The sequence below is a fragment of the Somniosus microcephalus genome, chromosome 11 (assembly GCF_052327205.1).
Source record: "Somniosus microcephalus isolate GS21.2 chromosome 11, FLI_Smic_1.0, whole genome shotgun sequence".
NCBI lineage: Eukaryota > Metazoa > Chordata > Chondrichthyes > Squaliformes > Somniosidae > Somniosus > Somniosus microcephalus.
In genome coordinates, this window is record NC_140997.1 from 222,740,396 (window position 1) to 222,767,042 (window position 26,647).

Below are 26,647 nucleotides of genomic sequence, written 5' to 3' on the forward strand. Positions count from 1 at the left end.
AATATTTCTTGCTGTGGTGGGCGGAGGGGATGCAGAATTCTCCCACTCTCTTTTGCTATGAGTGGTATTTCGTGATGTTTTTGTTTCCTTTGAAGGTTATAGATCTGCTGGTCCTCCTGATCCTCCACACAACCAGCACGAGCAACAGTAAGAAACAAGTGGAGAAACTGCTACGTAGCAAGATCCGCCTCGGCCATGTCAGGGATCAGCTTTTGCAGGTTGCGTTCAGGAGTCACGCTCTGGTCAGTACCATCCGTTGACTGCAGTGGTTTTATTTCTCTGATATCAAGGCCTAGAAATTCAGTTGCGTTCGCCAGCCGTTAGCGCCTTAGGAGGAGTAGATCTCGAGCGCTAGGCACTTAGCGGCCGGGCGCAGGACGATCTGCGCCTACGCCCAACTTCAGTAGACATTTAGCGCCGGCGCAAAGTGTTTGCGCGCGCTCAGCTGCGCGCGCAACTTATGACGTCATTTTGTCGTGCAACGCCTTTTGTGCGCCCCAAACCGGAACTTCAGTCGCGCCCGCCCAATGTGGGCGTGGCGGTGTTAAGAACTGTGAAGTGGAACGCAGCAGAGGCCCTGTGGGCCTCGGGGAGCGCTAATTAAAGGGCACTTACACTGAACTATAAAGGCCAGCCATTTTGCTGCAATGACTTTTCTGCAACGGATTTCTGGACAGAGACCAAGGAAGAGACCTTACTGATTTGGCCCAACATAGGAGAGGTATTTTTGGCTTCTGGCCAGAGCTTGGAAATTTGCCTCATTGTGATTTCATTGTTTGCAAGTATATTATGGGGGCTGCATGGGGTTCCAACCCTCAGTTCCAGCATTATGTGCGAAGGGCTCGCAGACGCTGTGTGAGAGGGGCAGCCATGCCTAGACGCAGAGGGGGCATCAGGCGTCGGCAACGTAGGCCTTACCCACTCAGGGAATACCGCCAGCAGGTGTCCTATCTCACCATGAATGCCGCGCAGTGTGTTAAGAGGCTGCGCTTCAGAAGGGAGGTGGTTGCAGAGATCTGCCAGCTGCTTCAGAGATCTGCGTCCACAGCTGATGTGCAGGACGTCTCTGTCGGTGGAAGTGAAGGTCACGGTGGCTCTGAACTTTTATGCAAGCGGCTCCTTCCAAGCCGCTGCTGGGGACATAGCTAACATATCCCAGTTCGCCGTGCATCGCTGCATCCGGCAGGTCACCGATGCCCTTTTCACAAGGAGACACCAATTCATCTCCTTCCCCATGACCCTAGAGAGGCAGGAGCAGCATGCAGTCGGATTTGCGAGGATCGCCGACTTCCCCATGGTGCAGGGCGCCATTGACTGCACGCATGTGGCTTTGCGGGCACCTATCGACAATGCCGAGGATTACCGCAACCGGAAGGGCTACTGTAGTGGCGCTTCTTAGTTTCCAAACAGGCAGCCACTGAGCTGTGGGGCTTTTAACAACGAGTAGACGCGTGTCGAAATAAAACGTTCCCAAACGTAGCTTTGTCTTTTAAACTGTTTACTATAACACTTTACGAACAGAATTACAAAGCAAACACGTATAAACGAACACGGTCAAAAACTGTATTGCTCCAGCCCTCACAACTTCTGCCTCCTTCAGCCACGTGGAGTTTAAACTGTAAAATGGCTGCTGGCTATGTGACGATCTTAAGGACTGTACCATTGCGGCAAGAATGAAGGGGGTATCTCGGACTATACTACTGGAGCAAGAAAATAGGGGGTTTCTTAATACAATAAGTCAGTCAGGTAAATTAACTGTATTATGCTATTTAACCAATATTTTAAAGTATTTTCTTGAACTTTCATGGCTCTTACATTCCGGCCCCTAATTGACTAGACACATGAAGCATATCAATTACTCAAACATTAAGAGTCATAAACTAATGAGTTCAACATATTTACAATACAAGTGTCCACTTTTTTCGTTCAGGAACTTTTCACGCTGCTTCTTGTAGCAGGCAGAGCTTTGTGATCGGTCTTTCCAGGGTACTGGTCTTGGTTTGCAAACAAACGCGACGAACGACGCCTCTGGAGTCTGGCATGGTCTTAATTATTTTTCCCATCAACCAAGAATTTCTAGGGGCTGAATCACCCACGATTAAGACAATGTCTCCGACAATGAAGTTCCTCTTTATTTTGGACCATTTTTGACGCTCCTGTAGCAGAGGTAAGTATTCTCTTGTCCATCTGGTCCAGAAAAGGTCCGACATATACTGAACTTGCCTCCACCTCCGACGGGCATACAGATCTTCCTTTTTGAAGACTCCCGGGGGCATGGCTGGCTGTGTTTTCAACAACAACAGGTGGTTCGGAGTCAGGGCTTCGAGGTCGTTGGGATCATCTGATGTCTTAGTTATCGGTCGGTCATTAATGATGGCTTCGACCTCACACACAACGGTTTGGAGTCCCTCGTCGTCAAGCGCTTGCTGCTTCAGTACAGAACTGAGTAGTTTTCTTACGGTGCGTATCTGTCTTTCCCAGACACCTCCATGGTGGGATGCAGCCGGAGGATTGAAGATCCACTTAATTCCTGTTTGCATCATGGCTTCCTGTATTTTAAGCTGATTCCAACCTTCAATAGCTTCCCGTAGTTCTCTCTCCGCTCCGACGAAATTAGTGCCATTATCAGAACGCATAATGGACACCTGTCCTCTTCTACAGACAAAGCGCCGCAAGGCGTTAATACAGGAATCAGTGTCAAGCGTGTGTGCCACCTCAATATGAACTGCTCTGATTGTCAAACAAGTGAAAAGCACACCATATCTCTTGACAAGGCTCCGTCCTCGCTTTACCTCGAAAGGCCCGAAATAGTCCACCCCTACGTTTGTAAATGGGGGCTTGTCTGGTAACAAACAGTCTTCAGGCAGGTCTGCCATTTTCTGCTCCCCAGCTCTAGCGTGTAACCGTCTGCAAACAATGCATTCAGAGAGTATTTTTCTTATTACAGAATTAGCTCCTGGAATCCAGTATCTTTGTCTTAGCTTCGCAAGCACGTGATTCCTCCCACTGTGTCCAATACTCTGGTGTATATGCTGAAGAATGAGAGTAGCAACCCGGAGGTCCTTAGAAAGGATAGCAGGATGCTTGGCCTCCTCTGGCATAGCAGATTTGTTTAGTCTCCCTCCCACCCTCAGTACTCCATCTTGCAGTGTAGGGTCCAGCTTGTAGATATGACTACCTTTCTTGATTGGAGTATTTCGCTGTAAAGCTTCGATTTCTTCTGGGTATCTTTGCCTTTGACTGAAGCAAACTATCTCCCTCTCAGCCTTGGCCAAATCCTCCACGGTCAATGAATTCTTACCCAATGTGGTCTCGTGCTGATGCATATACTGCTGTAGAAGCATTCTCTGCTTATCAGGGTTACTTTCAGACTGACTGATAGTGGCTCGGTACTCTTTTCTCTTACCGCTCAGGTGTAGCAGCAACTCTTTCAACCTTAGAAACCATGCAACTGCTTTCCTCAACTGGTGCCATCCTGAGAAATGGTTAACAAGCTTGTTCACTGTGTCAAAGTTCTCTTTCGTAGTTATGAGATTTACTGTGACTGATCTCTTGACTTCGACGTCGTCTTCAGCAATCTGACTTGGCATATCTGGTCTTTCTGGCCATGATCTCTGTTTCCAGCAGATAACTTGGGCCTTGTATCCAAGTTTCACTCCTCATGAAGTTTTTAGCCTTCAATCCCCGTGAGGCTTGATCTGCTGGGTTTAATGAGGTGTTTACATACCTCCATTGAGATGGTTGTGTAGCTTCTCTAATGGATGAGATTCTGTTTGCTACGAAGGTCTTGAAGCGTATCTTCTCATTCTCTATATACTTCAGCACCGTTGTGCTATCCGTCCAGAAGACAGATTCTTCTAGTGGGAGCTGTAACTCTTTCGGCATCACCTGGTCAACTTTAACTGCAACAACCGCTGCCGTCAACTCCAGTCTCGGGATGGTGACCTGCTTCAGCGGAGCCACCCTGGATTTCCCTATGAGGAAGGCACAATGTTTCTGGCCCTGTTGATTTGTCAGCAAGAGGTAAGTAGCCGTGCCATAGCCGTCCTCACTGGTGTCCGAGAAATGATGTAGTTGAGCCGTCTTTGTAACTCCAAAACTCACAGGCTTGATGCATCTACTGACGTTGAAGCTAGAAAGTTGTTGCAAATCTGTCAACCATCTGAGCCATCTCTGAGCTTGACCTTCTGGGATATCTTCATCCCATCCTCTCTTGTCTCTACACAGCTCTCGTAGCATCAGCTTCACCGGCAGAATGAGTGGTGCCAGGAATCCAAGAGGGTCGTAGATGGAACTGACCACGGAGAGAATCCCTCGTCTTGTGGATGGTCTTTCGTTCACCATTATTCTGAAGTTGAACGTGTCTGACTCAATGCACCATTGTACACCAAGAGCTCTCTCGATAGGAAGGACATCGTGGCTCAGGTCCAGATCTTTGACTTCAGTGGCTCTTTCCTTTTCTGGGATAGACGCTAGAACTGCTCTGCTGTTGCTTATCCACTTAGTCAGATGGAATCCTCCATTCGAACACAGAGTTCTAAGGTCTCTTGACCGTGCGATGGCATCGTCTTCTGTTGACACGGACTTCAGACAGTCATCGACATAAAAGTTTCTGAAGATTGTCTCCACAGCCTCTGATGGTGCTTTGCCTTTGCCATCTTCTGCAGTTTTTCTGAGAGTGTAGCTTGTACAGCTGGGAGATGATGTGGCTCCGAACAAGTGTACGGCCATTCTACATTCCACCATCGCTTGACTAACGGCGCCATCTGGCCACCAAAGGAAACGCAGGAGATCAGCATCTTCATCAGGGATTCTGACTTGGTAGAACATTGATTCTATGTCTGCCATCATGGCAACGAGCTCTTGTCTAAACCTAGTCAAGACGCCAATGAGAGTATTAGTAAGATCAGGACCTTGAAGCAGCTGGTCATTCAGTGAAGTTCCTCTGAATGAGGCGGCGCAGTCAAACACTACACGGATCTTTTTCTTCTTTGGGTGATACACACCGTGATGAGGAATGTACCAGACCCTTCCATCGTCTCTGTTCAACTGTTCCTCGGGCACTTTTACAGTATAGCCTTTCGCTATGATGTTTCTCATGAAGCCTTTGTAGTCTTCGTGAAAGTCGGGGTTCTTGTTCAGATTTCTCTTTACACTGATGGCACGTCGCTCTGCTATGCAGCGATTGTTCGGCATCTTCGCGGTCTGTCTTCTCAGTGGCAAACCAATGTGATAGTGGCCATCGATGAACTGTGTAGACCTTGTCATCAAATCCATGAATTGATGGTCTTCTTGTGACATCTCTGTCTTTTCCTCGCAGCTGCGTTCTGAAAAGTCTGCGTTGAACTGCTGTATCAACAGCTCTTCAATGCTTGCGATAGAGATGCGATTAACTGTGACATTTTGTCGTTCCTCCTTGTTCGACTTGTTGCCATCATCTCTCCTTAACGGTCCATTGACTACCCATCCAAGGGCTGTCCTGACGGCGTAGGGTCCGTCATCCTTGCTGTTTATCACCTGCCATGGCTCCATAGTTTTGTAGGCATTGGTTCCAATTAACAGGCCAATTTCTGCTTCAATGTATGGGAGACGCACCTTTTCTAGGTAAGGCCATCTATCCACGTCCTTCTGCAGGGCTAAGTTCCCTATTCTAACAGGAATCTCCCTCTGTGTGAAAACATTAGGCAGGTCTATGAAGTCCTTCTCTTCAAGTCCACACACTTCTAGGTCTGACAGGATATAACTTTGCATTGACTTCTCATGACCCATGGTGCGTAATAGGATTTCTGTTCTTCTGCCTCTAACGTTCAGCTGTCGCATGAGTGATTCTGTGCAGAACGTTGCTGAACTACCTGGATCCATGAAGGCGTAAGTCGCCACGAACTTCTCACTCCTCTTAGACTTGATCTTTACTGGTACGATGGCAAGAATACAATCACTGTCACCGGCCCCAGTGAATCCACAAGTCTCTGGTTCTAGTGACACCAGAGCACTTGAAACAACCTTCTTGTCGGTATTGTTTTCTTCACTCTTCTTAGAGACTTGTTCTTCTTTATGGATATGCAGCAGACTGGGATGTTTCCGAGTGCACTCTCTGCATGTTGCTCTTTGCTTACAGTTTCTACTCAGGTGCCCCTGAGAGAGACATCCAAAGCATAGGCCGTTGCACTTCAGGAATTCGATTCTGTCCTTATGTGGCTGTGCTTTGATGTCGCTGCAGAAATCCAATGTATGATTCTTCTGGCAGAATAAGCATGGCTTCTGAAAGGCATTAGCAGACGTCACTGTGCTGCTCTTTTTGGGAGATGAGTTCTGGGGCCTTTCTTCCTCGGCCTGGGTGACGATAGTTGCAAAGCTGCTTCCCCTGGAACCACCTTTCCTGAGAGTCTTTGATTCAACAGGCTTGGCTTTCACTCTTCCATCGGTGGTCGGGCTGACACATTGGATGTTTCCAAACAATGGGTCCCTAGCAATTTTAGCCTGTTTGTCTATGAAGTTCACTAAGTCTGCAAACCTGGCTCTACTTTTCCGTCTCTCCATTATCTCAAAGGCTGTTCTTCTCCATTGTTCTCTCATCCTGTAAGGAAGCTTAGAGATGATGATGATTCTCATAGTCATAGGATTGTCCATCTCTTCCATGAATTCAACATCCTCCATGGTGTTGCGACATCCTATGAGGAAAAGAACATATGCGTTCAATGCCTCTCCGTCCTCCGATCTGATCTGTGGCCACTTGGTAGCCTTTTCGATATATGCAGTGGCTATCTTCAGCTCGTTACCATAGTGCTCCTGCAGCAACTTCCTGGCTTCTATGTATCCCCGGTCCGGTCTCATGTGTTCACAGCTTCTGACCAGTGTGGTAAACCACTTTATCGTTACACTATAGTTATCACTGTTGTATTGTTATCACCGTTGTATCACGATACGAGGTCGCCTCTTGTCGCGCTGTTATACCTGGGCTGACCACCTCCGACTCCGCCCATGGCTCCACCTACCTGCCCAGGTATAAAGGTAGTCGACTGGCTGGTATTCCTCCTTGTTGGACCCGATCACCCACGAGGGTGGGCTCTGTTATTTAGTCAATAAAAACCTTTAGTTACGTTCCTAACTCGTCGCCTTTTATTGGACGAATTGATAGGTATATCAATTTTATTGACTAAATTTTAAAGATGTCTACTACTGGCCAGCCAGAAGCCCTCCCAGAAGCACAGCCACACCAGCCGGCTTGGCTGCAAGCCCTCAAACCACCGTACCTGGATCTAAACCCACAGGCAGCAAACGCAGCCCTCAACTTCAAACACTGGCTGGACTGCTTCGAATCCTACCTGGAAGAATCCGGCGCCCCGCAGAGATCCAAACTAAGACTTCTGAACGCCCAAGCGAGCCCGAGAGTATACGCACTCATACAGGACACGACTACGTACGAGGCCGCTATCAACCTACTGAAACAGCAGTACCGCAGCCCGGTAAATTACATGTACACCAGGCACCTCCTAAGATCCCGCCCGCAACAGCCAGGAGAGTCTGTAGCTGAATTTTTACGGGCGCTAAGAGCACTCGGCAGGAACTGTGACTTTAAAGCGGTGACGGCTGTTGAAAATACGGAAGATAATATCCGCGATGCCTTTGTGAAAGGCCTACGGTCCGACTACTCACGGCAAAGACTGCTTGAAGCTAAAGACCTCGACCTGGACAAAGCTGAAGCCCTCGCTCTCTCCCTGGAGGTGGCCCATCAGGACCAGGAGGCGTTTTCCAGGTACTGCTCGCGACCCTGGGACTCGGGCCCGACCCCTACCGCAATACCCTTCGCAGCGCCGCCCCCGGGACCTACCTCAGCGTCGGCGTCCCGGACCCGACCGGGCCCGCCACCCCCGGTACCGGCTCCGACATCGGGCACCCGCGATCGGGCCGCCGGCTGCTTCTTTTGCGGCCAGGAGAAGCACCCGAGGTCGCGCTGCCCAGCCAGGAACTCTACCTGCACAACCTGCAGGAAGAAAGGCCATTTCTCTAAGGCCTGCAGGAGCGGATCTTCAGAGGCCAGCAGTGCCTCATGCGAACTGTGGGGGCGGCCATCTTCTTTCACGGCAACTGAGGCCAGTATCCCCACACGTGAGTCATGGGGGCGGCCATCTTTGATCAAGGCAACCGACCCCAATAGTGCCTCATGTGAGTTATGGGGGCAGCCATCTTCTCCGCCATTTTGTCCTACCTCGTGGGAGACGCCATTTTACCCACCACGCCCGACTGCCACCGGGCCCCCGGACCCGACGACCGCCTCGCCCGCAGACGACAACGACTCGCTTACCTACACGCTAGCCTCCGTCACTCTGGATCAAGCCCACCCACACCACCTGTCCAAGTCGATGATGGACATCAAAGTAAACGGCCACGCCACGACCTGCCTGTTCGACAGCGGAAGCACGGAGAGCTTCATCCACCCAGACACGGTGAGCCACTACTCCCTCCCTGTCCTGCCAACGCGCAACCGAATCTCGATGGCATCGAGGTCCCACGCCACGGACATTAGCGGCTACTGTGCTGTGACCTTGTCGGTTAAGGGTACAGAGTATAAAAACTTTAAACTCCTCGTCCTCCCCCAGCTCTGCGCTGCCGTCCTACTAGGGCTGGACTTCCAATCCCACCTCCAAAGTGTAACCCTAGCATACGGTGGACCCCTCCCCCCACTCACAGTCGACAACCAGCGAAGGTTAAACCGCCCACCGCGTAACACCTGCAGCCTATCCACCCTCAAGGTGCCGCCACCTTCCCTGTTCGCTAACCTCACCCCCGACTGCAAACCCGTCGCTACCAAGAGCAGGCGGTACAGCGCTGGGGACAGAGCTTTCATTTGCTCTGAGGTGCAGCGTCTCCTGAAGGAGGGCATCATCGAGGGGAGCAACAGCCCCTGGCGTGCCCAGGTCGTGGTCGTTAAGACCGGCGATAAAAATCGCCTGGTCATCGACTACAGCCAGACCATAAACAGATACACCCAGCTGGACGCATACCCCCTTCCCCGCATATCTGACATGGTCAATCAGATTGCACAATACCGCATATTCTCGACCATCGACCTTAAGTCGGCCTACCACCAACTCCCTATCCACCCCGAGGACCGCCAGTACACCGCCTTCGAGGCGAATGGGCGCCTATACCACTTCCTTAGGGTCCCCTTCGGTGTCACCAACGGGGTCTCGGTCTTCCAAAGGGAGATGGACCGGATGGTTGACCAGAACGGACTGCAGGCCACATTCCCCTACCTAGATAACGTCACCATCTGCGGCCGCGACCGGCAGGACCACGACGTGAATCTGGAGAAATTCCTCCGTACAGCCCAACGGCTGAACCTCACCTACAATAAGGAGAAATGTGTGTTTAACACCTCGCGCCTTGCCATCCTTGGCTGTGTAGTAGAGAACGGACTCATCGGCCCCGACCCCGAAAGAATGCGCCCCCTCATGGAGCTACCCCTCCCCCACTGCCCTAAGGCACTTAAGAGAACCCTGGGGCTCTTCGCCTACTATGCCCAATGGGTGCCCAATTATGCGGACAAAGCCAGACCCCTCATGAAGTCCACATCCTTCCCCCTTACGGAGGAAGCGTGCGCAGCCTTCTCCCTCATTAAGGGAGACATTGCCAAGGCCACTATGCACGCAGTGGATGAGTCCATCCCCTTCCAAGTCGAGAGCGATGCATCCGACTTCGCCCTAGCCGCCACCCTTAACCAGGAGGGGAGACCGGTGGCCTTCTTCTCAAGGACCCTACAGGGCCCTGAGATCCGACACTCGTCGGTCGAGAAGGAGGCCCAGGCGATTGTGGAGGCGGTACGACGCTGGAGGCACTACCTGGCAGGCAAACGATTTACCCTCCTTACCGACCAACGTTCGGTCGCTTTTATGTTTAATAACAAGCTGAGGGGCAAAATCAAGAATGACAAGATCTTGAGGTGGAGAATCGAGCTCTCCACCTACGATTATGATATCTTGTACCGGCCAGGTAAGCTGAACGAACCCCCCGATGCTCTGTCACGAATTACATGCGCCAGCGCGCAAAGTGATAGACTTCAGACCCTCCACAACGACCTCTGCCACCCCGGGGTCACCAGACTTTACCACTTCATTAAGGCCCGCAACCTGCCCTACTCCATCGAGGAGGTCAGGACCATAACCAGGAACTGCCAGACCTGCGCCGAGTGCAAACCGCACTTCTTTAGGCCGGACAGAGCAAGCCTGATCAAGGCCACCCGCCCCTTCGAGCGCCTGAGCATCGACTTTAAGGGGCCCCTCCCGTCCTCTGACCGTAATGTGTACTTCCTCAACATTGTTGATGAGTACTCCCGTTTCCCCTTTGCCTTCCCCTGCCCAGACATGACCAGTACCACGGTCATTAAATGCCTGAACGACCTCTTCGCCTTGTTCGGGTTCCCAAACTATATACATAGTGACCGGGGCTCCTCTTTCATGAGCGAGGAACTCCGTCAGTTCCTACTAGCGAGAGGTATTGCAGCAAGTAGGACCACCAGCTACAACCCCCAAGGGAACGGCCAGGTGGAAAGAGAGAACGCGACGGTATGGAAGGCCGTCCTCTTAGCCTTAAAGTCTAAGGGCCTCCCAACCTCCCGCTGGCAGGAAGTCCTCCCGACAGCGCTGCACTCCATCCGGTCACTACTTTGCACTGCCGTTAACGCCACCCCCCATGAACGAATGTTTGTTTTCCCCAGGAAGTCGACTACTGGAACCACTCTACCAACCTGGCTGACCTCTCCGGGGCCCGTCTTGCTGCGAAAGCACGTGAGGGCCCATAAAACAGACCCCCTGGTCGAAAGGGTGAACCTCCTGCACGCCAACCCCCAGTACGCCTACGTGGCTTACCCAGACGGGCGGGAGGACACTGTCTCCTTACGAGACCTCGCACCCTCGGGCACTCCGGAGACACCACCTTTACCCCCCCCCACCACCCCCCCAATTCCAGCCCAGGTAGACGGCATGCCGGAACCCCACGAGCCTTCGCCGACCACGCAGACACCAGCACTAACACCGGATGATGCAGCACCGCCGCTGCGACGATCGGAGAGGCTTACGAGGCCTCCGGACAGACTGACATACCAGAACTGGTAGTACACTTCACCCCGCCGGACTCAAATCTAAACAAGGGGTGAATGTGGTAAACCACTTTATCGTTACACTATAGTTATCACTGTTGTATTGTTATCACCGTTGTATCACGATACGAGGTCGCCTCTTGTCGCGCTGTTATACCTGGGCTGACCACCTCCGACTCCGCCCATGGCTCCACCTACCTGCCCAGGTATAAAGGTAGTCGACTGGCTGGTATTCCTCCTTGTTGGACCCGATCACCCACGAGGGTGGGCTCTGTTATTTAGTCAATAAAAACCTTTAGTTACGTTCCTAACTCGTCGCCTTTTATTGGACGAATTGATAGGTATATCAACCAGGTCTTGTGGTTTACCACTGGTGTACTGTCCCAGGTAGTACAACTTATCACTGCTGCTCTCTGTTTTGGAGTCAATGGCTTGTTCAAAGGATCTGATGAAGGGCTTATACTTGAGTGGGTCGCCTTGGAACACTGGTATGTCTCTTTGAGGGAGTCGAAACAGATTCTGTTGTTTTACAAGCATCTCTGTAATTTCGTTCTGACGTTGCATCACTCGGTATAGGCTTCTCCCTGTGTCTTCAGGCCTCTGGTGGTCATCAGCAGGGTCTAGTCTAGACCGTCTGACGTCTGGGGTAGCATCACGTGCTCCTGTTAGTGGAGAGGCCACTCTTCCACGCTGTAATGCCAGGAGATGGCCTTCGGACTCTCTTGTAACTCTTGAAGGTGCCCTGGATCCAACTCTATGTGACAACATTGACTGGCAGTATTCGCTCACGCCGTCCCGTGAGCCTTCGTAATCTTCATACACACTCAACCTGGCATCTGAGACCGCAATAGCTGTTTTTATCTCCAGCTGTTCTTTCTTTGCCTGCACTTGGGCCTGCAGTTGGGCCTCTTGGGCCTGCAGTTGGGCCTCTTCCCGTTCAACAGCTTGCTTCTCCGCTAAAGATGCTGCGCGCGCCATCAACGCCGCCCGTTCAACCTCCTCTCATGCGTCGCGACGAGCATGTGGTAGAAGCGACTGACCTGCGTCCAGAAACAGAGCTACCTTCTTTTCGATTTTTGCTCAGTCTGGCTGAAGTCTCTGAAATGCTATCATCTGGTCCGACTTCATCGTCAACTTTATCTTTCTCTGCTGTATCAGCATCTTGACGAATCCTTAACATCCACTGTTCTGTGGCCTTGACATAGTCCTTAATGCTGGATGATTTAAGATCAAACCAGTTGTGCTGATCGGCTTTTCCCTCTTCTTCAGACAAAAGTGCTAATACATCTTCATTGAGTACATTAAATTCTTCATGCAGCTTGGAGAAATCGTAATGCATTATGTCTTCAGCTTTCTTAATATTAGCATTATCTTCCATGAGACAATCAATTATCTTCATTTTTCCAGTTATCTGAGCTAATTTAGCCTTCCTTGCACCTATGCTTCTATGTAACTTCTCTTCCATTGCCTTTGGGGTGAGCTTTATTTCCCTCTTTTGGCCAGCAATCCTTCTGGCTGGGAGAAGCTCCTGGCTCCGTAAGGCCTCGGCCATTTTACCCGCAGCTCTTATTTAGCTTCTCAATAGAATGAACAAAGCAAGTCACAGTCACTGTACCTTCGCTTTCTTATATTGTCGTCTGGCTCCGTGACCATTCATGTATACGTTCGCCGACAATTCCGTCCTTTCCTTCTTAGGGAGCTAGTTTTTGACTAATGTAGTGGCGCTTCTTAGTTTCCAAACAGGCAGCCACTGAGCTGTGGGGCTTTTAACAACGAGTAGACGCGTGTCGAAATAAAACGTTCCCAAACGTAGCTTTGTCTTTTAAACTGTTTACTATAACACTTTACGAACAGAATTACAAAGCAAACACGTATAAACGAACACGGTCAAAAACTGTATTGCTCCAGCCCTCACAACTTCTGCCTCCTTCAGCCACGTGGAGTTTAAACTGTAAAATGGCTGCTGGCTATGTGACGATCTTAAGGACTGTACCATTGTGGCAAGAATGAAGGGGGTATCTCGGACTATACTACTGGAGCAAGAAAATAGGGGGTTTCTTAATACAATAAGTCAGTCAGGTAAATTAACTGTATTATGCTATTTAACCAATATTTTAAAGTATTTTCTTGAACTTTCATGGCTCTTACAGCTACCATTCCCTCAATGTACAGCTGGTGTGTGACCACAGGCAGCGCATCCTAGCTGTCAATGCCCGCTTTCCAGGCAGCAGCCACGATGCATTTATCCTGCGCCAGACTACTGTGGCTGACATGTTCCAGGCACAGCCTCCCCCAAGAGGATGGCTTATCGGGGACAAAGGCTATCCTTTGTGTACATGGCTCATGACCCCGCTCCGCGCGCCCAGGACCCCTGCTGAGGAGGCATACAACGAAAGCCATCAAGCCACAAGGAACATCATAGAGCAAACGATTGGCGTCCTCAAGCAACGGTTCCACTGCCTGGATCGCTCCGGCGGACCTCTGCAGTATTCGCCGGATAGAGTGTCTCAGTTCGTCGTTGTTTGCTGCATGCTGCACAACCTGGCTATCCGCAGGACTCAGGCACTGCCACCTCACGTTGGACCACCACCTCAGGAGGACCATGAGGAGGAGGAGGAGTACCAGCCCAGGAGGGAGCCACAAGGTCCAAGGGCCGTCCGTCGGCGGCTTATTGAACGACACTTCTAGGCCCCCTGTCAGGGAATGGCTTGTGGCAATGAAGGCACATGAATGCAGCCGCTCCGCAAGCCCTCAGCCGGTTAACGCAACAACCACTTGAAACATCACACATGGACAAGCTGAATAAAGAAAAAGCTTTATTGAACAAACTCAGGGCCCTTCCCACATGAAACCCAAAAACAGACAACACCCCCAAAAAACAGTCAAAAACATATCTCACTCCCACAACCTGGGGAGGAATAACAAAACTTGTCCATCCAAATGGCCTTCATCCTCGGCCTTACCAAAAGAACCCCCCCCATAGACAACACAACCACCCGCACATAAAAAAACATTTGCCAACACACTCTACTTTGTGTGCCGAGAGGGCGAGTCTTTGTCCAGCCTTTTCCGGCCCCTGGCCGACCTGCTGCTCCGCCTCAACCTGGGCCCTGTGGGTGCTGCAAGGCTGGGGGAAGGCTCCTGAGGGGCACATTGCGTGACGGCAGATGCCCTTGGGGGTCGGCCTAGACGAGCTCTGGCCCTCGAGGGGCCGGCTGCTGACTGCTGCAGCTGTGGCTGGGCAGCATCAGTCTCTCCAGCAGCTCGTGGCAGCTTCGCTGGGGGAGTGGCAGTGGCGGCTGCAGCAATGGGGGCAAGCTGGCTGATGCCAGGCGCTCGCTGCTCGCCTGAGACACTGGCACTCGGCCGGGCTGGCACTGCAGCAAGCGCAGCAATCTGGTGAAGGCCAGACCGCTGTGCTGCTGCAGCGCGGCGGGTGCTCTGGCGATGCCTGCCTGACACAGCGAGTGTGGCAGCAGTGAGTGCCCGTACTGCCCTGGTCTGTGCCCGCATCAGACCAGCCAGTGACTGCACGGCACCACTGATCAACTCTCCACTCGCTGCCTGTGCTGCCCTGAAGTCGTCCCGACTCGCGTCCTGTGCTGCCCTCAATTCGGCCCGACTCGCGTCCTGTGCTGCCCTCAATTCGGCCCGACTCGCGTCCTGTGCTGCCCCGAATTGTTCAAGACCCCTGGCCTGTGCTGCCGCGAGTTCGAAACCCCTGGCCTGTGAGGCCCCGAAATCGGACACACTATGAGCCAGGGACTCGATGGCCTCAGGCAACCGTGCCACAACCCCCATGAACTCGGTGTGCCGACGATCCGAGTCCGCGGACATTTGATCAAGGAGGTGCACCTCCTGGGCGAGGACCGTCTCCGGACTGGAGGCCGGACTCTCCCTCTGGGGAGAAGGCCGCCGAGCTGGCCGACCCTTCCCGCGTGGCTGGACGCCACTGGGCCCAGCAACTACACTCCCCTGCAACACTTCCCCCCCCCCCCCCCCCCCCCCCCTCCCTCTGGGGAGAAGGCAGCCGAGCTGCCCGACCCTTCCCGCGTGGCTGGACGCCACTGGGCACAGGAGCTACACCCCCCTGCAACACTTCCCCCTGGCTCTCCTCCAGGGAAGACGTGTCCCCTCCATTGCCATCCCCTGGCGCGGATGAGGGTTCCCCCGATGGGCCGCCTTCCTCTTGTTCCTCCTCTTCCGAGGGACTGACACTCGCAGCTTCAGGGACCTCCTCCTCACCAGCTGAAAGCAGGAAGGCACAAGAGTAGCTTTAGAGTGAGGACAGGGCGTCAGCGAGGGAGGCATGAGTGGTGGCATTCTGCGCATTGGTCGGACAGTGGCAAAGGATGTAGATCTGAAGCGCTAGGGGAACGAGAGAGGTCCAAAAGGTCATGTCCTTGCCATTGGGGCCCAGCACAGGGTCGGCATCTCCACATGCAACGGGGCCAATCAGCCGGCCACCCATGAGTCGACCCACGCGCTCTTCCAGGTCACTGAGCTGCTGGAACTGGGGACGGCCTCCTCCGGTGACAGTCCGGCTCTTCAGATTCTGGGCCAGCTTGGCCTGCAAGAGAAAGGACGGCCTCTAAGTACAGTGTGGTGCCCTGTTGTTGTGTGCACTGCCTCCCATGGTCGAATAGCTTGGCCAGTGTGTAAAGTGCAGAAAGTGCAATTGATGTTCATGCCAGTGCCATAGCTGCTGGATGAGGGCTGGCCATTAGGCCTTTGAGGTCCCTTTGCCCATAATGTGAGGTGCACATGCAAGGATGAGGAGGACACTGGAAAGGGTACTCACCCTGACAATCCGAGTGAGGTCGTTAAACTTTTTCCGGCATTGGACACCAGTCGTGGGGACATCGCAGGTGGCTGTGACCCTCTGGGCGATATCCCTCCAGGCTCTCCTGTACACCCTGGTGGGAGGCTTCTTGCCACTGTCCGGGAACAAGATATGGCTTCTCCTCTCCAAAGCCCTAACCAGCACCTTTAAATCATGGGCAGAGAAGCGCTGCACTCGCTCACGGGCCCTCTGCATCCTTCCTGGCGCTATTTCTCTCCAGCAGCAGTGTTTAGGCCTAGCTGGAGGGCTGCAGTATCCAGGGCGTGGCAGCAGACCAAGTCGACCCTTCCCCCTTTAAGAGCTGGCCGGCGCCAGGGTGTCTGCTGTCAATCAAAACATGACCGCACCTGCGCTGCGCCCAGCCTCGGCGGTATCAGTCTGCACCGCCGGCTTAGCGCCTAAAGATAGCCGTGCATCGCCAGTTTTAGCGCTCGAGCAAACTCCTTGGCCAAAGCTACTGAATATCGGCGAAGTGGCCTCCACTTTCCGGCGGGCGCAAACTTTAGCGGCCGCCCGACTTTACCGCCCCAAAAGTGGCTATACTGAATTTCTAGGCCCAAGTGTCTTAAATGTCCAGATGAAACCTGCGATGGTTATTGTTTGAGCAAAGGGAGCTTTATGTTTAAGCCAGGCCCGGCTTTCAAGTTTTGTATTGTATGTCTCCATATGCCTTAGTGTCAGCTGTAGCTCATTTGGTAGCACTCTCGCCTTTGAGTAAGAAGGTTGTGGGTTCAAGTCCCACTCCAGAGACTTGAGCACAAAAATCTAGGCTGATGTTCCAGTGCAGTACTGAGGGAGTGCTGCACTGTCGGAGGTGCCGTCTTTCGGATGAGACGTTAAACCGAGACCCCTTCTGCCCTCTCAGGTGGATGTATAAGATCCCATGGCACTATTTTGAAGAAGAGCAGGGGAGTTACCCCCGGTGTCCTGGCCAATATTTATTCCTCAATCAACATCGCTAAAAACAGATTATCTGCTCATTATCACATTGCTGTTTGTGGGAGCTTGCTGTGCGCCAATTGGCTGCCGTGTTTCCTACATTACAACAGTGACTCCACCTCAAAAGTACCTCATTGGTTGTAAAGCGCTTTGGGACGTGAAAGGCGCTATAGAAAAGCAAGTTTTTTTTATCAGTCTGACCCAAAAGTTAATATTACACTTATATTTTACACACTGCAAAATGTTTTATTCGGCAAATACAGTCACATTTCGGGACTCGCGTGCCACTGGTTGCAACGAATGCTGCGGTATAATTCCTCCTTCATCAATTTCAATCATTTTAACCAGCCTCGAAAGTTTACTCCCTCCATCTACGACCATCCCTCATCCTCTCCCTGTATTGTGTATTACTCCTAGACACGCTGCCTGCCCTCTATCTTCATAGGTTCCAGTCGCCGCACCCCCCCCCCCCCCCGCCACCCCATTCCTTCAAGAATGCTTTGAGCACTAAGATTTCCCAGTCTCCATATTTATTTGGTATTTAGCCATTTTTCTTTTGTTTTTGAAAGAAATTACAGAGGACATCTGTTGTGTTTTAACCTTCTGATTCAATGCTTCAGTATTAACTCTCTCCAACTCTGGATCATTTAAAGCAGCAGCATTTTGTAATTTGATTATCTTGGCAGTAAATTAGCTATGCCAACACTCTTCCCAAATACATAATTAAATAAAAATGTAGGTTTAAGTTGCACTACTGCGGTGCAAGGCCAGCCGCTTGTGAGAACATGGTTCTTTGTAACTGAGGCCTAATGCCTATTTTGCAACCTGTCAGTGACAGGGGCAATAGGTTCGCTAAAAGCTTTGTATATAGCAATTTGTGGTACACACTATTATTTGCCACGGTTGTTCCTCACAGCCAGAAGTAGCTCTATAAACATTCCATTGTTTCTTTCCAGGTTGTCCGTGAGTACTTTCCCTCTGTACTGTCCTTGGCTCAGACCCTGCTGAGATCCCCGGATGCGAGTGTGGTATCGTTCGGCAGTCAGATGTATAAACAGGCCTTTATGATGTTTGACTCCTACTGTCAGCAGGTAAGAGAAGGGCTTCTGTGTGTGTTTCTCCTTCCACTTGTGAAGAGCTAACTTTTTCTAGGGGTACGGTTTCATTGGGCGTCTTTGATGCGCTATCAATTACTCATAAAAGACTGAGAGTTAAGAGAGTAACTAAAGGCTTTTATTAACAAAAGAATGAAGGTCTGCCTCGAGTGGTCGACCGGTCCAGAAATACAAAGGGCTGGGGAGCAGTCACCTTTATACTAGGACTTGTGGGAGGAGTCAGCCAAGGCATGTCCAGGCATGTACACAGTGGAATACAAACAGTGGTTTACCACATTCACCCCTTGTTTAAAATTGAGTCCGGCGGGGTGAAGTGTATTAAAAGTTAGTGTATTGGAGTCTCTCCGGAGGTCTTGTCTGCCGCTGTGATCGGCGTGGCGACGGCAGGGGTAGTGGAGCTTCCGGCATCGAGTCCTGCGTGGGCTGTGGCACAGGCGTGTCGTCCTCGTAGATGTCGAGCGGGTCGCGGGGCCCAGGCCTGCCGTCTGCTGGGGCTGGATATCGGATCGTGGGGGGGAGTGGTAGTGAGTAGTGGGTTACTGCGGCCCCCGAGGGTGCAAGGTCTCTTATGGAGACTGTGATGAAATATTCCATTCATCACTGCCTGTGACTGTGGTCGGTTTCAGGTTTCTCCTCACCATTGTATTGTATATCACTGCCTGTGACTGTGGTTGGTTTCAGGTTTCTCCTCACCATTGTATTGTATATTGGAATGTATGGAATGCATTGTGTGTAGGGCTCCGCCCATACCTGGCCCCTATGTAAGCAAGCAGTCTGGCCTCCTATCCAGTACTGCAGATCTCCAGATGGAAGATACCTCTCTCCACTGCGTGTTATCTTCTAAGTTAATAAAAGCCTTGTTTTGTTTCGCTAACATCGAGTCTCGGAATTATTGAGGCACATCAATTTTATTAACTTATTTTTCAACACAATGGACCAACTCCTGAAACCCGAACGTTTGGATTTGGATCAGCATGCTCCGGATGCATCAGCACGCTTCGGACACTGGTTTATGTGTATGGAATTCTTCCTGGACAATTCCGCAGCCGTCAAAGACGCTACGGACGCTGCGAGGATGAAACTCGGAATTCTGCGGAATTGGGTAAGCCACCGGGTTTACCCCCTCATCCAAGACGCCGACACGTACCTGGCCGCCTGCGACATCTTAAAGGCGCATTACCAGCAGCCTACGAATGAGGTGTATGCTAGGCATCTGCTCGCCACTCGCGCACAGCGACCTGGGGAATCGGTGGAGGAGTTCCTAGGCACCCTGAAAATGCTTGGCAAAGACTGCAAGTGCCGAGATGTAAAAGCCGCAGAGTACACCGACGAGCTTGTTCGTGATGCCTTTATCACAGGCCTCAGCTCCACTTACATCCGGCAAAGACTGCTGGAAAAAACGGGATTGGACCTGAAACAGGCTGCGGACACCGCGCGATCCCTGGATGTGGCCCAGAGAAACTCGGACGCCTACTCTTCAGCCCGCACCGTCCACGCCGCCACGTGTGCACCAAGGGCGCCGCCATCTTGGAAGGCATCTTCCCCGCCCGGCAGCCCGACACCGTCGGGGCCCCGCTCTCCCCCCAGAAGCCCTACGACAGCCGCGACGCGTCGGGGACCCAACTGCTACTTCTGCGGGCAGCCAAAGCATACCAGAAACCTGTGCCCGGCGAAAGGCACCACCTGCTTTAAGTGCGGTAAGAAGGGGCACTTCGGGAAGGTGTGCAGAGGGAACCCCGCCGGAAAACCAACCGCCGGAAAACCCGCCACCGCCGCGTGCGCGCCATGGGAGCGGCCATCTTGGACGCCATCTTGCCCGACCTCGTGGGGTCCGCCATCTTATGAGCAGACAGCGTGGACGCCATCTTGTCTCGATCAGGGCCCTACAGTGGCATCGGTCACAGTGGACCAGACCAGGCCGCACCCGCTATCCAAATCAATGGTGGACATCGAGGTAAACGGGTGCAGGGTTAAATGTTTAATTGACAGTGGAAGCACGGAGAGTTTTATCCACCCTGAACTGGCACAACAACTCTCACTAAAGGTGGTCCCTACTCCGGGTACCATCTCTATGGCTGATAAAACCCAAACATCGACCATTCTGGGTTACTGCACGGTACAATTGTCCGTTAACGGAACCGTTTATGATAATTTTAAAGTATTAATCATGAAGAATCTATGTGCGAGCGTGATCTTGGGCCTGGATTTCCAGTGCAACCACCAAAGCATCACGCTCAAGTACGGTGGGTCCCAGCCGCCCCTCAGTGTGCGGTCTAGCTACCCTGAAGGTAAAGCCGCCTTCGCTATTCGCGAACCTTACCCCTAACTGCCGGCCAATAGCGACCAAAAGCAGGAGGTACAGCTGGGAGGACAGGCGGTTTATCGCGACCGAGGTAGACAGGCTCCTGAAAGAGCGCATTATTGAACGCAGCAACAGCCCGTGGCGTGCCCAAGTGGTAGTGGTAAGGGGTAGCGAGAAGAAGCGGATGGTGATCGACTATAGCCAAACGATCAACAGGTACACGCAACTAGACGCCTACCCGCTACCCCGCATATCAGAAATGGTGAACCAAATCGCCCAATACCGGGTATTCTCCACCATCGACCTTAAGTCAGCGTACCACCAGCTCCCTATCAGACCAGAGGACCGCCCGTACACCGCCTTCGAGGCGAACGGACGCCTCTACCAATTCCTCAGAGTCCCCTTTGGGGTGACGAATGGGGTCTTGGTCTTCCAGAGGGAGATGGACCGCATGGTCGATGACCACCACTTGCAGGCAACCTTCCCCTACCTCGACAACGTCACCATCTGCGGTCACAACCAGCGGGATCACGACTCGAACCTCGAGAGGTTCCTGGAAACCGCACAAAAACTCAACCTCACCTACAACGAGGACAAGTGCGTTTTCAACACCACGCGCCTCTGCATACTAGGCAGCGTGGTGGAGAATAGGGAAATCGGACCAGACCCCGACCGATTGCGCCCCCTACGGGAGCTGCCCCTGCCCAACACTCCCAAAGCCCTGAAAAGGTGCCTGGGGTTATTTTCTTATTATTCCCAATGGGTCCCCAACTACTCCGACAAAGCCCGCCCCCTCTTGAAAGCATCCTCTTTTCCGCTCTCTGCTGAGGCCCACGCCGCCTTCAAAAGCATTAAGCAGGATATTGAGCGGGCCACGCTACAGGCAGTGGACGAGAACACTCCATTTCAAGTGGAAAGTGATGCGTCTGACTTTGCCTTGGCGGCCACCCTCAACCAGGCGGGGCGGCCCGTAGCTTTCTTCTCGAGGACCCTCCAAGGGCCCGAGATCAGACACTCTTCCGTGGAAAAGGAGTCCCAAGCCATCGTGGAGGCAGTGCGCCACTGGCGCCACTACCTAGCCGGCAAACGCTTCACCCTACTTACCGACCAGCGGTCGGTAGCGTTTATGTTCAATAATAAACAGAGGGGGAAGATCAAAAATGATAAGATTCTTAGGTGGCGGATCGAGCTCTCCACCTTCGAGTATGACATCATTTACCGGCCAGGGGCCCTTAACGAATCCCCTGACGCCCTCTCACGAGGGATGTGTGCCAGCGCCACCGGGGATCGGCTACAGACCCTCCACAACGACCTCTGCCACCCAGGGGTCACGCGGCTGTTCCACTTCATAAAATCCCGCAACTTACCCTACTCGATTGAGGAAGTTCGGTCTCTGACCAGGAACTGCCGCACTTGCGCTGAGTGCAAGCCTCGGTTCTACCGCCCAGATAGAGCCCACTTAATCAAAGCTACACGGCCCTTTGAGCGGCTCAGCTTAGATTTCAAGGGCCCCCTCCTGTCCGTCGACCGCAATGTTTACTTCCTGAACATTGTGGACGAATACTCCCGTTTCCCATTCGCCTTCCCCTGCCCAGACATGACCAGCGCCACGGTCATTAAATGCCTCAACAGCCTGTTCTGCCTGTTCGGTATGCCGAGCTACATCCATACGGATAGGGGGGCGTCCTTCATGAGTGAAGAGCTACGCCAGTACATGCTGTCCAGGGGGATCGCCACGAGCCGTACCACCAGCTACAACCCCCGGGGTAACGGTCAAGTGGAGCGAGAGAACGGGACAGTATGGAAAGCAGTCACTCTAGCTCTAAGGACCAAGGGCCTCCCTATCTCCCGCTGGCAGGAAGTCCTCTCGGATGTGCTCCATTCGATACGGTCGCTATTGTGTACTGCCACTAATGCCACGCCTCATGAACGAATGTTTGTCTTTCCCCGGAAATCCACCTCCGGCGTATCCATGCTGTCATGGCTCTCCCACCCCAGGCCCGGTATTCGTGCGAAGGCATGTGAGGGGCCACAAGACGGACCCTCTCGTGGAGCCAGTGTACCTACTCCACGCCAACCCCCAATATGCATATGTCCGGCACGCCGACGGAAGGGAGGACACCGTGTCCATAAAAGACGTCGCCCCAGCCAGTAACGACGACAACCACGGCGATAGCAGCGACAACGATCGCAGCAACCCTTACCCACCCACTACTCTTTCATCACCCCCGGAAGAACATCGACCAACGGCACCCCCACCAACTACCCCCTCAACAACCCTGGCGGCACCCCCGGCAGAGACCCAGGAGGCCCCCGGGGACACCCGCGACACCACATCAGCCACGTCGGTCGCAGAGGACTACCAAACCCCCGGACAGACTAAATCTATAGAAGGGGTGAATGTGATGAAATATTCCATTCATCACTGCCTGTGACTGTGGTCGATTTCAGGTTTCTCCTCACCATTGTATTGTATATTGGAATGTATGGAATGCATTGTGTGTAGGGCTCCGCCCATACCTGGCCCCTATGTAAGCAAGCAGTCTGGCCTCATATCCAGTACTGCAGATCTCCAGATGGAAGATACCTCTCTCCACTGCGTGTTATCTTCTAAGTTAATAAAAGCCTTGTTTTGTTTCGCTAACATCGAGTCTCGGAATTATTGAGGCACATCAGAGACTGTGTCCTCCCGCCCGTCCGGGTATGCAATGTAAGCATACTGGGGGTTGGCGTGGAGGAGGTCGACCCTCTCGACCAGGGGGTCCATTTTATGGGTCCTCACGTGCCTTCTCAGTAGGACCGGCCCTGGGGACGTCAGCCATGGCGGTAGCGATGTCCCCGATGTGGACTTCCTTGGGAAGACAAACATTTTCTCATGAGGGGTGGCGTTAGTGGCAGTGCAGAGCAGTGACCGAATAGAGTGGAGCGCATCGGGGAGCACATCCTGCCAGCGGGAGGTTGGAAGGCCCCTAGACTTTAAGGCTAGCAGGGCGGCCTTCCAAACTGTCGCATTTTCTCTTTCCACCTGTCCGTTCCCCCGGGGGTTGTAACTGGTGCTCCTGCTTGTGGCAATACCCCTAGTTAGCAGGTACTGACGGAGTTCGTCGCTCATAAACGATGAGCCCCGGTCGTTATGGATATAGCTGGGGAAACCGAACAGGGTGAAGAGGTCGTTCAGACATTTAATGATCGTGGCACTGGTCATGTCCGGGCAGGGGATGGCGAACGGGAAACGGGAGTACTCATCAATAATATTGAGGAAGTACACATTGCGGTCGGAGGAGGGGAGAGGCCCTTTAAAATCAACGCGAAGGGGCGAGTGGCTTTTATCAGGTGGGCCCTGTCTGGTCTATAAAAGTGCGGTTTGCACTCAGCGCAGACTTGGCAGTTCCTGGTCATGGTCCTGACCTCCTCAATAGAGTAAGGCAGGTTGCGGGCCTTGATGAAGTGGAAGAACCTGGTGAACCCCGGGTGGCAGAGGTCATTGTGGAGGGCCCGCAGTCTATCGATCTGCGCGCTGGCGCAGGTGCCACGCGATAGCGCATCCGGGGGTTCATTGAGCTTCCCGGGCCGGTACAAGATCTCGTAATTGTAGGTGGAAAGTTCGATTCTCCACCTCAAGATCTTGTCATTTTTGATTTTGCCCCTCTGCTTGTTGTTAAACATGAAAGCAACTGAACGTTGGTCAGTGAGCAGGGTAAATCGTTTTCCGGCCAGGTAGTGCCTCCAAGGACGCACAGCCTCCACAATCGCCTGGGCCTCCTTCTCAACAGCGGAGTGTCTGGTCTCCGGGCCTTGGAGGGTTCGTGAAAAGAAGGCCACGGGTCTCCCCGCCTGATTGAGGGTAGCGGCCAGGGCAAAGTCGGACGCGTCGCTTTCCACCTGGAAGGGGATGGATTCGTCCACTGCGTGCATGGTGGCTTTGGCAATGTCTTCCTTGATACGGTGGAAGGCTAAGCGGGCCTCTGCCGTCAAGGGAAAAGAGGTGGACTTGATCAGCGGATGGGCCTTGTCCGCATAGTAGGGGACCCACTGGGCATAATAGGAGAAAAACCCTAGGCACCTCTTCAGGGCCTTGAGGCAGTGGGGCAGTGGGAGTTCCATAAGGGGACGCATCCGGTCGGGGTCGGGGCCGATGACACCGTGTTCCACAACACAGCCAAGGATGGCGAGGCGGTTTGTGCGGAATATGCACTTCTCCTTGTTATATGTCAGGTTCAGGAGTTGGGCGGTGCGGAGGAATTTTTCGAGGTTTGCGTCATGGTCCTGCAAGTCACGGCCGCAGATGGTCACATTGTCCAGATATGGGAAAGTGGCCTGCAACGCATTTTGATCTACCATCCGGTCCATCTCCCTTTGGAAGACGGAGACCCCGTTGGTGACGCCAAAGGGAACCCTAAGGAAGTGGTAGAGGCGGCCGTTTGCCTCAAAGGCAGTATACTGGCGGTCCTCAGGGCGGATAGGGAGCTGGTGGTACGTTGATTTCAGGTCAATGGTCGAGAAGACGCGGTACTGCGCGATCTGGTTGACCATATCAGCTATGCGGGGGAGTGGGTAGGCGTCCAGCAGGGTGTAGCGATTTATTGTCTGGCTGTAGTCGATGACCAGGCGCTGCTTCTCGCCGGTCTTAACGACCACAAGCTGGGCTCGCCAGGGGCTGGTGCTGCCCTCAATAATCCCTTCCTTCAGGAGCCGCTCCACTTCGGTTTTAATGAAAACCCTGTCCCTGGCACTGTATCGCCTGCTCTTTGTGGCGATGGGCTTACAGTCGGGGGTGAGGTTAGCAAACAGTGGTGGGGGGGTGACTCTGAGTGTGGAGAGGTTGCACCTGGTGCGCGGCGGGCAATTTGGAAGCTGCTGGCTGCGGACTGTGAGTGGGGGTAGGGGTCCACCGTACGCCATCGTAACACTTTTAAGGTGGCACTGAAAATCTAACCCCAGCAGGACGGCAGTGCAGAGGTCGGGCAGGACCAGAAGTTTAAAATGATCGTACATGGTCCCGTCTACTACGAGTGTCACTACGCAGTAGCCGCCGATGTCCGCCGACTGGGACTCGGAGGCCATAGAAATCCGCTGGTGCGCAGGCAGGACTGGGAGAGAGCAACGCCGCACCGTGTCGGGGTGGATGAAGCTCTCCGTGCTCCCAGAATCAAAAAGGCAGATTGTATCGTGGCCATTTACCTTAATGTCCATTGTGGAACTGGCCAGCTGGTGCGGTCTCGCTTGGTCCAGTGTAACGGATGCCAGCGTAGGGGTCGGTGTGTCGCTGCGGGTATCAGATGAGGCGGTGTTGGGGGCCTGCTGCGTTCCGGCTGTCGTCCAAGATGGCGGCGTCCATGATCCCCATGTGGCTGGAGGCGTCCAAAATGGCTGCTGTACCGGTGGTTCGCACATGGCCGGGGAGGCCCAAGATGGCGGCCCGCATGGCCCACACGCGGCGCTGCTGGGGTTCGGGGTGGCTTTGGCCCTGCAGACGTTAGCGTAGTGTCCCTTCTTCCCGCAGCCCGAGCAGATCGTGTTTTTCGCCGGGCAGCGCACTCTGGGGTGTTTTGCCTGGCCACAGAAGTAGCATTTCTGGCCTTGGGGCACTGCTGTCTGGCCTTGGGACACTGCTGCGGTAGTTGGGCCGTGGCTGGGGTGGCACGGCGCTATGAGGCGGTCCTACCGTGTCCCAGGCTGTCATTCCCCGCGGCATCCACGGTGCAGAGGAGTAGGCATCCATGCCCCGGTAGGCTGCATCCAATGATAGTGCGAGTTCAGAGGCCTTGTTGAGGTCGAGGTCACTCTGCTCCAACAGTCACTGTCGGGTGTAATTGGATCTGTGGCCCGCTACAAAAGCGTCCCGGATAAGTTCCTCTGTGTACATGGCGGCCTTTACATCCTTACAACCACAGGCCCGGCCAAGCACAGACAGTGCCTGAAGGTATTCCACGGTCGACTCCCCAGGTTGTTGTTTACGACTCCCCAGAAGGTGCCTGGCGTACACTTCGTTCACTGGGCGCGTGTACTGGTCCTTGAGGAGCTTGATAGCGTCCGCGTACGAGGTCGCGTCTTGGATGACCGAGTACACTCGGTGGTTCACTTTGGAGGTCAGGACATCCAGTTTGTCCTCGTCCGATTTGATTGCTGCGGAGGCGGTCAGGAATTTTTCGAAACACTTAAGCCAGTGAGTAAACTTGGTGGATGAGTCCGCCTCCCGATGATCTAAGTCCAGGCATGCTGGTGTGAGGATCTTCTCCATTATAAAAATGTTGTTAATAAAATTGATGCGCTATCAATTACTCATAAAAGACTGAGAGTTAAGAGAGTAACTAAAGGCTTTTATTAACAAAAGAATGAAGGTCTGCCTC

At 53.0% G+C, this 26,647-nt stretch overlaps 1 protein-coding gene across 1 annotated transcript in view; it reads left to right on the forward strand.

Moving 5' to 3' along the window:
- The window catches only part of fancd2 (FA complementation group D2), a 129,472-nt gene that overhangs the window by 35,324 nt on the left and 67,501 nt on the right, over positions 1-26,647 (forward strand). Inside the window, exons 14-15 of the mRNA XM_086002033.1 lie at positions 96-242; positions 17,837-17,971. Of these exons, the coding sequence (XP_085858159.1) occupies positions 96-242; positions 17,837-17,971 (282 nt within the window). The remainder of the gene's footprint in view (positions 1-95; positions 243-17,836; positions 17,972-26,647) is intronic.